General features: G+C 42.8%; 1 protein-coding gene across 2 annotated transcripts; it reads left to right on the forward strand.

The window, feature by feature from the left end:
* The first annotated feature begins 502 nt into the window (after window positions 1-502).
* On the forward strand, window positions 503-7,503 carry CDC20 (cell division cycle 20). Of its 2 annotated transcripts, none has more exons than XM_015406568.1 (11): window positions 503-560; window positions 1,402-1,618; window positions 2,068-2,210; window positions 2,656-2,752; window positions 4,174-4,302; window positions 4,622-4,818; window positions 5,343-5,437; window positions 5,601-5,832; window positions 5,928-6,053; window positions 6,373-6,490; window positions 6,718-7,503. In XM_015406568.1, the coding sequence occupies exons 1-11, from the start codon at window positions 516-518 to the stop codon at window positions 6,888-6,890; spliced, it is 1,572 nt and encodes a 523-aa protein (XP_015262054.1). In that variant the 5' UTR covers window positions 503-515; the 3' UTR covers window positions 6,891-7,503. The 2 variants fall into 2 exon arrangements, with proteins under 2 accessions (XP_015262054.1, XP_015262055.1); XM_015406569.1 differs by having other exon boundaries at window positions 553-608.
* The last annotated feature ends 3,580 nt before the right edge of the window (window positions 7,504-11,083 follow it).

The following is an 11,083-nucleotide window of genomic DNA, read 5'->3' on the forward strand; positions in this document are numbered from 1 at the left end:
GAGGAAATAGGGAGCAGTAAATGAGAAGCCTCCCACAAGGACTGTGCATTCCTACTTTTAATATTTATTATCTCAGAGATCTTCGCTAAACGCAAAATTATTACCCTAGAATGTAGGATAGACTGACTTCACGGACGCCCTCCGGCACACATCGACAAGGAGCCCTGCCCGGCTATGCCTTGCTTGGTTCCCCAGGCTATTCCCCTCCCATCCTAACAGCGGTTTGGAAGTTTTCTTTTCATGTTTAGACGAGAATCTTTGAACGAAATTGTCGAATCGAGCGTCCCCACGAACGTCCAGCCCCGTCTCCCCATAAAAGGCACAGCCCTCAGCCTGAAAGAGCCGCCGTCACTCACCCGTAGCCAGGCACGCTCCTCCCCGCAATTTCCAGACGTAAAATAAGCCGCGCCTCTTTACCATAGATGAGCCAATGAGGGGAGAGTCGCTGTAACGTTGAACGACTATTACTTTCGAAATAACCAATAGCGGTGCAAGGTGGCGAGTTTAAATCCTGAATGGGGAAAGTAGGCGGAAGAGTTGTGTCCAGGGCGACAGAAACGGTAAGACGCTCTTCTGAATTGGGTTATCGTCCCCCTTTTGTGGTTGGGGTGAGTGCGTGAGTTTCCCCTGTTGATTGTCTAGCGTTCTTTAGGGGCTTCGCAGCGCACCCTAGAATGCGGGCGTTATCGTAGATCGTCAGTCTTTAGATAGTAGGGCCTAGGGATTTGTACTGCGCACGACCCTAGTTTATGTACATTACCCTCTTCTTAAGAGTAGATAAAATAACTGCGTTCAATTTGTCTCCGAGTAACAATCTTTAGAAACTTAATTATGACTTAATGGGGCATAGTCATGCCGGCCACATGACCACGGAAACGTCTTGGACAGCGCTGGCTCTTCAGCTTGGAAACTGAGATGAGCACCGCATCCCTAGAGTGGGATTCGACTGGCTTTCGAGCAAGGGAAACCTTTACCTTTACTAATCCAGTACTGGTCCTATTTATGGTAGAGGTGGCACGCCAGGGATTACGTGAATTGACTGCTGGCCGCACATTAATCACTCCTCTCTCACACACACACTCTCACACACGCACTTTTACATGTTGGGAAGAAGGTCTAATCTTTGCTGTAGTTCCAGGATAAGGGATCTTGTCTTGGGCGCACGCGCACACACACACACACCAATGCTGTTCTTGTTGTTTTGTTTCTAAATCCACTTTTAGATCTATGCCTAAGTGCACCTGAAAACTGATTTGGAATGACCTACAACTCCTTTCTCCACCCTGGATAATTGCTGGGGATTCAGAAATAATTTCTGACTCTACTTTGCTGTCTTCCCCTTTTCCCATTGTTGTGTTCCTCATCTTGTTCCTCCTCTCCTTCCCTGCTCTACCCATGTAGCACTCCATCCTGATGGCACAGTTCCTCTTTGAGAATGACTTGCATGGGCTGTTGAAGATGGATGCTCCTATACCCAATGCACCTCCTGCACGATGGCAGCGCAAAGCCAAGGAAGCTGTTGTTGGCAGCATGGGCCACTCTCCAGATGTGACACTTACTCCCATGAAACCAGTTAATAGGTCTCATAGCACCAGCAAGACTCCCTCCAAGACACCAGGTAAGCTATGGTGAGCTCTCACCTTGAGTACTGCAGCTTCCTCCTGTCTGATCTAATGTTATTGCATATCACACACACACTCTCTCCCTTGCTGCTGTTCATCACTCTACTGCCTAAATTGTTCACCCCTCTCATCCTTCTGGGTCAAGTTGTTGAGCCTCCTTAAATGCCTGTACTGCATTCCTTTTGGCTTTTGAGATCCAATACAAATCCTTTGCCATTAAAGCCTTCCATGGTCTTGCTCCCTGCCCACATATTCTCTCTACCCATGAAGTTTGCTACACTACCTCCAGCCTTCCAAATACTTCACTTCCTCAAACTCCCCCCTCCTTTTCTTTTGTTGCCCTTGGGTCTGCAATCAGCCTAGGTGTTCTGGGAGGCAATTCCGCCTCTTGCTTCCGCAGAACTCATGGTTATTGTGTATCATTTTGTGCACTTCTGTCCTGCAGGCAAGTCTGGCTCAAAAGCACAGAACACTCCAAATAAAACTGGAGGGGACAGGTACATTCCCAATCGGAGTGCCATGCAAATGGATGTGGCCAACTTCCTTTTGACCAAAGAGGACTCCTCTGATGAGACGCCTACAAAGAAGGTGAGGAGGTCGTGTGGTCTTGACTTGAAAGCAAGTTGTTCTAGCGGCAGCCATACACAAGTCTTGAAGACTTTCCCCAAGTGCTGTCAAGCAGGTTGCCTTAATAGTAAATGGAAAGCTTAGAGGCAGGTAGTTGTGCTAGCTTTCAAAGCACACCATGTGGATTTCTGTGCAAGCTCTCTTGCGAAATATGCAGGGCTGCAGCTCTATAGTGATGCCGTACACTAGCCAAATGTTTTAGGCTATATTCTGCAGGCAATGCGTTTGAATTCTGCTTGTGATACACTGGGTTCTATGTGTGATCTGACATATTAAAAGTGAAATGCTGGTTTACAAGGCCATGCACAGTCTTCCAAGCAAATCTTTTATCATTCTGTTCCTACTGCTCTGTATTCAGTGGAGAAGAGTGCTCTTAATGTTTTTTTCCCCCCTCTGTTCTTTCAAGGAGCATCAGAAAGCCTGGGCAATGAATCTGAACGGCTTTGATGTAGAAGAGGCAAAAATCTTGCGTCTGAGTGGGAAGCCCCAAAATGCCCCTGAAGGTAGCCTCCATTAGGACTTCTCACATAAACAGCAAAGGTGGGGAGTGGGGCAACATATGAAGTTGCCTCATACTGAGCTAGTACTGATCTAGATTGACCCGTAGACTACCTACTGACAGGTAAGCAGCTCTCGTCTCCCTGGCACGGAGGAGTCCTTCCCAGTGCCTGCCAATGATGCTAGTTGGAGACGCCTAGGACTGAAGCGAGGACTTCCTGCATGCAGGGCAGAGCTCTTATCACTGACTCAGTCTCTCCCCAAAAGCACTGAGGTTGAATGATTAGTACATAATCTTCAGAAGTATACCTTGTGAGTTGTGCAAGGTGTTTACAGAGCAGATGGAGGGGCAGGTTTTACGTGAGAAATATCACCCTTTGCCTGCGATAATGTGAGTGGAGATTAGACTAGCACTGATGCCTTCTTGGGTGATTTGCCTCTGCCTGTCTGCAGCATGGTTCCTTATATAAACTAGTAAAATGAGGTATCTTGCTGCTTTTTCAAGTGGTGCTCCTTGTAGTCTACTTTTTAGGACTGTTCTCTTGCAGAATACCAAGAACCATCATTGGAAATGTTGTTGCATTTTTTTGTATTTAGGAATTATAAACAAAAAGACCAATGCTCCCTCTAAGCTGTGGAGTCTTCTGAGCAAAAATTCTACTTTGTGAGCTACTGGCATTAAAGTTGTGAGTGAACGATATGGCTACTGCATAAATTAGTTTGCTCTAGAGCCATCCTTCCTGAGCTAAGACAAAAATCTGTGAGCTAGCTCACACTAACTCATCTTGGAGGGAACACTGATCAAGACTAGTATCAAATCCTTTTGTCTTATTGTAAATCAAAATGTGATGGGTAAGCCTTGCCAACAGATGAACATGATTCAGTTCTGGGCAAAGTGTTTACTGTCTTTTTAATTTTGTCATGGTAGCGTCACTCATGAGGTTATTCTCTCTCAGCCATGGAGGGAATTTAGGGTATGCTTCAATGCTTTGCATTGTTTTCTGGTAGGAGCAACATAATCTTGGTTCTTGCCAACAGCTCAGTGCTCACTTGTACCACAAAATGAGTGGCTGATACAAATGAACTGACAGGGAAGTCATTCTTTATCTTGCTCAAAGTTTTTAACAGGTGTCTACTTCAGGACAGCAGCGTAGCTCCCAGCAGATTGTCTTAAGTGCATTCTCTGTTAAAGGAAGCCTTATTTGCAAACAGCGGGTCTATGCCTGTTATTGTGGCAGATGATTGCCATGGCTGCTTTCTGTTCTTTGGTTTCTTGGCATATTGGTGGTAGAGGTACAGTTGGGACTACTGATGCAGCCAGTGTACCTTGGGTCACAATGGTAGTGAAAAAGAGGAGCCACTGACCTGGTTAATTGTAATTTTGACTGCTCCTAATGATGTTCTTCTCTCTCTTCTTCCAAACTAGGCTACCAGAACAATCTCAAAGTGCTTTATAGCCAGAAGAACACTCCAGGCTCAACTCGAAAGACTGGTAGATACATAGCCTCCATGTCAGATCGGATTCTAGATGCCCCAGACATCCGCAATGACTACTGTAAGTAGCCTATGTCATTGAGGGACTCTTACTATAGTGGACTTCCTAGCATGCGGTTCTGAGCATGTAAAGGTGTGTTTTCTTTGCAGTGCTTGAAACAGTTTTTAAAGTTTTGCTGTGTGGTGGCTTGCTATGGAAAGGTTGAGCCTCACCATACAGTTGGCCATTGAGGAAGGTAGGGAGAAATTAAGCTTTACTTGACTGGACTGTGGCTCTCTCATGAGGTGGGAAGAGAAAATTAGCAGCGATAGTGATTTTTTTATCTACCACCTGGGCCCACTGAATTGACCCTTGAAACCTATCTGATTATTTCATTCAGATTTGAACCTTATTGACTGGAGCTCCCTCAACTTTCTGGCTGTGGCTCTGGATAAAACCGTGTATCTGTGGAACTACGATTCCCGAGAAATAATTCAACTCATGCAGATGGAACATCCAGATGACTACATCTCCTCCGTGTCCTGGATTAAAGAAGGAAATTACCTTGCAATTGGAACAAGTAATGCAGATGTCCAGGTGGGGAAAAAGACTATAATCCTCCTAGAAGACACTGAGCTACCCTGTTTCCCCGAAAATAAGACCTACCCCAATAATAAGCCTTAGCAGGATTTCTATGCATTTGTGGTATAAGCCCTAGTGTGTCTTCTTGAGAAAAAATAAATATAAGACAGTGTCTTATTTTCGGGGAAACAGGGTAGATGTGTAGGTAAACATCCCTGGGAAGTGGAGGGAGCAGTATTAGCACAAATATTACGAACAAGGAAGGAACTTGCATGAATATCTTTATGTAAGAACTGCCAACAGGTACCTCTGTAATAATTAATAAAGCTTCCTGAATTTATCTAGGGCTTGCCTCTGAAAAAACATGGTCAATTTGGTTTTCTCTGTAACTTTCCTAGTTCTGGCTTCTTGCCTTTGCTCTGGTTAAGGTCAAATCGGACAGGTCATGGTACCCTTTCCCTGCATTTAGAATTGATCAGCCATCTATATGGTGATGTTCTAGAACACCAGATGATTAGGGTACTAACTCTACTTCCTAGTTGTGGGACATCCAGCAAAAGAAGCGTCTACGAAACATGATCAGCCACTCGTCCCGTGTGAGTTCTCTGAGCTGGAACAATTACATCCTTTCCAGGTAAGGGAGGTCCAAGGCATAGGTTCTCCCGGATGCTACTTGCTCCAAAGAGGTGTAGAGGGAGGGAGGCTTCTTTACATGATATGCGCAGTGGGTGTGTGGAATAATTTTGACCTGTTTGAGTTGTAGATAGAGCTTACTGACATTATGTCGTTTTCTGCAGTGGGTCACGGACAGGACACATTCATCACCACGATGTTCGTGTGGCAGAGCACCATGTGGCAACACTGGCTGGCCACACACAAGAAGTGTGTGGGCTTAAATGGGCACCTGATGGCCGTTACATAGCTAGTGGGGGAAATGACAACCTGGTAAACATTTGGCCAAACACCCAAGGGGACAATGGGAGGCCTTGTCCTGTGCAGACTCTCACGCAACATCAGGGAGCGGTTAAGGTAAGCACACGGACATTTGTCTAGTGACATGTGCCTTGTTGCTACCAGTTCTGACTACAGGGCATCTGACAAGCTGTTGTGCTGCTTTTCATCAGGCTGTGGCTTGGAGTCCATGGCAATCCAATGTGCTGGCAACAGGAGGTGGAACCAGTGACAGGCATATCAGGATCTGGAATGTATGTTCAGGCACCTGTCTTAACACTGTGGATGCACAGTCTCAGGTAAGGCAAGAACATTACTTGGACAGAGGCCATAGTTCGGGGGGAAAGTATGTGGTTTGCATGCAGAAGGTCCCAAGAGGTCAGGTCCCTGTTATCTTCAGTTAAAAAGGCGAGGTGATACTGTGAGACCCTTGAGAACTGCCGCTTGTCAGAGCAGACAATACCAACCTTGATTACCAGTGGTCTTCGTGTGACAAATTGATGTAAAGAGTTCTTTAACAGCAGGTACTCAAGTGTCTTGCTAAACATGCATGTTGTCACACAGAAGTATCTCTCATTTAATGTTCTGTTTGCTGTAATAAAGTCTCTTGCTTGATAGGTGTGTGCTATCCTTTGGTCTACAAATTACAAAGAACTTGTATCGGGCCATGGCTTTGCTCAGAACCAGCTTGTATTATGGAAATATCCAAACATGTCCAAGGTCACAGAGTTGAAAGGTAAGCTCGGGAGGCAAAATATTGTCTCTGCAATGTGGTTCATCCAATTTAGAAGAAGACAGAGGCCAGACTGAGAATCATGGCAGCTGCTTTCCTCATGAAAGGAATACAGTTCAGTGTCTAAAGACAGTGAGGGACAGAAGAGGGGATAACTTGAGGTGCAGATAGTTTTAGCTGGCTTTGTGCTCTGCAGAGAATCTAATATGCAATTCTCTATCCTTTCTGAGGTCACACTGCTAGAGTACTAAGCCTGACTATGAGCCCAGATGGGTCCACAGTAGCATCAGCTGCAGCAGATGAGACACTGAGACTTTGGCGCTGCTTTGAGCTGGATCCATCACGGAAGAAGGAGAAAGAAAGCAACACCAAGAGCAGCATTATCCATCAAGGCATCCGTTGAGTCTCCTCTTACCCTTCTCCCACCATATTTGCTTTATGTACAGGATTTTAAACATTTAATAAATTTCACTCTGCTTCTCTAGAAGTGGTATTGGTAAATGAGCAACAAGGTAGTATAAGTAAACATTCACTTTAGGTACTGGCAACAGCTTGGGGTATATGCCTCTGTAATGAAACATCAATAAATCAAAAACCTCTGATAGAAAGCTAAGCGAAGAGTTCTGAGTCTAATGTCTGGTACATACGTCAACCCGGAAGCATTCTATTTGCTGGCTAAACTAGACTTAATGTTGACTTACTTTAACATGTTGTAATATTGCTTTAAGCTTTTTCTAGATCCATTATCTTATAGAACAATCAATATATTTTCAGAGAAGTGCTATGGGTATAGTCTTGCTGCAAATACCCACTGCTGGACCTCCTGACGGCACCTGGTATTTTTGGCCACTGACTTCTCTGATGTTCTTATGGTAGGAGAAGTAGTCTTGGCTGATGCTGTGCCATAGTATAGCAGAACACACAGTACTATAGTCATACATGTGTCTCTTCTCCCCTCCCCAATCTGGGTATAGGACCATAGGGCAATTTCATATATTATACTTTTTCTAGATTAAAATTTGAAGCTAAGTAAGGAAATAGCACCAATAGGCATATATTAAATGTGGATCAGGACTTTTTTTTTTTTTTAACAGAGCTATGTAGACACTGTTCTACAAAAGCTCTTGCAAGGGTGCTGAGAATGATCCATAGAAATCTTGGTGAGAACTTGACCAAGGAATGTGTTGAACTGTGCCTTTTAAGAGCTGCACACAGGAAGTTTGCAAGTAACTTTTAGTTTCATTTTTAGTGGAGGCCTTTTGTGTCTCAAAAGCACCTATCTCAGAAGAAATGGTACTACTAAAACTCCTGGGGGGGGGGTCAGGTTCAATAATCTTATGCAAGTTTACTTGGAAGAAAGTCCTACTCAATTTACCAGGGTTTACTCTGAGGCAGATGCCTTAGGATCAGTGTAGGTTGTATCTAATCTCAAAAAGCATGTTTTAGACTAAGCTGTGGTCCCTAAAAACCATCTAGGAAGACATCTCAGACTTCTTCACTTCTACAAAACTCTCATGACATGCATTTAACAAGAAATATAGTTTACAACAGGCTCATTATTGGTATAAAAATGCCCAGATGTTATACTATACATTTTCTTCTTCCCTGACCCTTCTCTGCTAGAGGTAGTATAAGAAAAGGGGCGGGGATGGACTAATCCTGGTAACAATTTTACTCTCTTACTTGAACACCAGTTATTACATTAATGTTGTTGTATATTTAACTTGAACATATTTGCAGAATTTTTCCACTTTAATCCCAGTTTTGTACAACAGTCAGCTCCTCAAATCCTGGTTAAATCCTGTCTGTTCCACCACTGAGCTAGTCCTATTCTTCTTAGAATGTTTAAGCTTTATTTCTCTACCCGAATATGGCTTCTTAGTTAGTCGAAGTTAAGCCTGCAAAACCTAGATTGCAAAATGTGGTTTAATGTTTACTAGAATAATCTTTTTAGACAGTGGTTAATATTGGACTGGGAGCTCTGGTGTTTAAGTTCCATTCTCCCCCCTACCTGACAGGAGAGGAAGAAAACACATACCATCCTGAACTCTTTGGTGGGACAAAAGTGTGCTAACACAATTCTATATTCCATATCTGCTAATCCTATTGTTTCAACATGTCAATATGATGTCTCATAGTAATACTTTCAAAATGCCATACTTTTTATTCTTGGGGATCTTAAAAGCTTTTCTGAGGTTACTCAGATGACCAAATGCAATAATCATTAGACAGTAAGAGGGACTTGTACACTCCTGTAAAACAAAACATCCCCCCTGACTAGTCATGAGAGGTGTTTTACACTGCCTTCTCTATGGGCTAGTCATTTAGCCTTTGGACAGTACTATAAGCACTGAGGAAGAACCAAATTAGTTACCTCTGCTAATAGCATGAAAGGAAGTACAATATTGTTGTTTTCTTACTTTGTTGATTCATGTGACTGCAACCTTAATACTAGTACTTTAGGACACAGCAAGCATCTCAGCATAGCTGAGTTTGACCATAATATGTTACTGCAGAGTGCCATCACTCAAAACACAAAGCATTTCTGTACTTTCCAAGTCCAAAATACAGTCTACCCTTTGCGACTTGAGTATAATCCAGTTAAATTCTCTTTACTGAAATTTCCAACTGTTCCAATTTATGCATTTAAAATATCTAATCAGAATATGAAAAATTATACATTAAAGAATACAATTCTGTAGCACTATAAGAACCAACAAGTGTATTGTGGGATATGTTTTTGTGCTTATGAGCTGTGTGGTTTTGCTGTAGGCCACAATTAACAGCTGCCAGAGGGGTAACTGATAAACAGCTAAGGATTGTTGCTTTACTACATGGGGAACTTCAATAAATGCTAATAAAGGGATAAACACAAGAAAAGTGATGATGTACCATACCCAATTTAAGACATGCCATTAAGCTGATATTCCTTTCAGCAATAAAGGTACCTGACAGACACAGAAGACATAATCCATAGAAATACTGAACAGTGTCCATGATGGGAAGAAGACTTCTCAATAACACAAGCTGAACTGTAAAACTAGCTAAAACAAGACTATTAAAATGCATTGGTAGAACTTAACCAATGCTACTTTAATGGGAGAGCAATTTTTATTCATCATTTATTGACATATCTGCTCAAAAAAGGTTAGTTGTTAGAAGTGGTATGAAGTTCAGAAGCTTCTTCAGTGCAGATGCAAAGCAACAGCAAAATCAGAAAATCAACCATAACTGCAACTGTTACAAAAAAGCAGTAAAGTGCAGGGGTACAAGGCTAATTCTGTATAAGATTATTATATATAAGCATGATGCTTTTTTCTGACCATGGGTTTCACCAAAACTTCAGTCTTCTTGTGGTACAGCAAGATTGTATATGACCAGATTCGTAGTAAGTATCTAAAATAGGTGCTAGTGGGAGGGGAGGGATAAGGCCTTTCTAATCCTTTGTATGAAAAATAACTTTGTGCTAAAAGTGCAAACAAATATTTCAAGAATTCAAACTTTGACTATAAACAACCTGCAGGACTAACTGCTGCACTTCTGACACATACACACAAGCATGTCTTCCTGCTCATCCCTCAGTAAAATCCTCAGACAGGCAATAAGTTGAAAATGGCATGCAGTTTGCTATGAAGTAGGCTTGTAAATAAATGGTCACCTCAGGTAATAACCAGTAGAGGATGTTCGTACAGCTGTAAGACAGTTGTTATCACAACAGAAATGAAGACACTTGAGTGTGGGACAGGCTTTCTGTCAGACTGCCCTGTATAATGGTGGCTACATGAAAGTCTGCAAAATAGCCTTTGGTGTAGTTGCTGTTCTATGGAACATGTACTGTCTTGTACTCTGTCTGGAGAACACTTTCCAACCTCCCAACAGATGATGCTGATAGAGACTCTTGGCCTGTGGTTTCTAAATATGACTAGGGGAGGGGGTCTTGTTTCAAGTGTATGGCCTACCTGTACTGGAATTTAGTGAAGTATAACCTCCAAGAGGAAGCCTTTAGCAGTTCTCGACAATGACTGCATTCACAAAGCAGCAGGCAACAGAACTACAAGGAGAAGGCTACTGCAAATGTGGCATATAGAATGTATAATAGCACCATGCAGGGATAGTTCAGACAAAGCTTACATGACCAAGTTCTATGTTCCAGCTCTCCCTTGTGCCTTCAACAAAATCACAATGTATTAGTGACTGCTGACTTCATGGTTACCTGTTGTGTTCGTATAAGCAACCCATGGCTTGCACTACTCCTTCAGAGAAGGACTGGTAACCACGGTTTGAGGCTGGTTTGTAATCCTGGTTCTGCCGTAAGAATTAGTTTAGCCCTTCACAGAGACAACGGGAGAGTGGAAGACGGCGATACACAGCAAATGAATCAGATTAAACATCCCAAATAAAGTCTGAGAAAAGCTTCTCTTAACAGGGCAGGAATGACAGGATGTATTTTGTTGAAAGATGTTTAACTGATTAGCTACTATTCAAATTGGTAATGGTGTCAAATTTTTCCACCCACATGGTATAATGCCTGGCACCTGCAAGTGTTACCAAATATTGCTGATGGGACAGATACTTCTTCAGTACTGTACACATACT

The sequence above is a fragment of the Gekko japonicus genome, unplaced genomic scaffold (genome assembly GCF_001447785.1).
Source record: "Gekko japonicus isolate JY-2015 unplaced genomic scaffold, Gekko_japonicus_V1.1 scaffold115, whole genome shotgun sequence".
Classification (NCBI taxonomy): Eukaryota; Metazoa; Chordata; class Lepidosauria; order Squamata; family Gekkonidae; genus Gekko; species Gekko japonicus.

Bases quoted from the DNA above. Each gene is read 5' to 3' on its own strand.
- CDC20 (XM_015406568.1), top strand. From the start codon at position 516: ATGGGGAAAGTAGGCGGAAGAGTTGTGTCCAGGGCGACAGAAACG. The intron at 1,619-2,067 runs GTAAGCTATGGT...TCTGTCCTGCAG, and splicing joins GACTCCCTCCAAGACACCAG to GCAAGTCTGGCTCAAAAGCA. The intron at 4,303-4,621 runs GTAAGTAGCCTA...TATTTCATTCAG, and splicing joins AGACATCCGCAATGACTACT to ATTTGAACCTTATTGACTGG.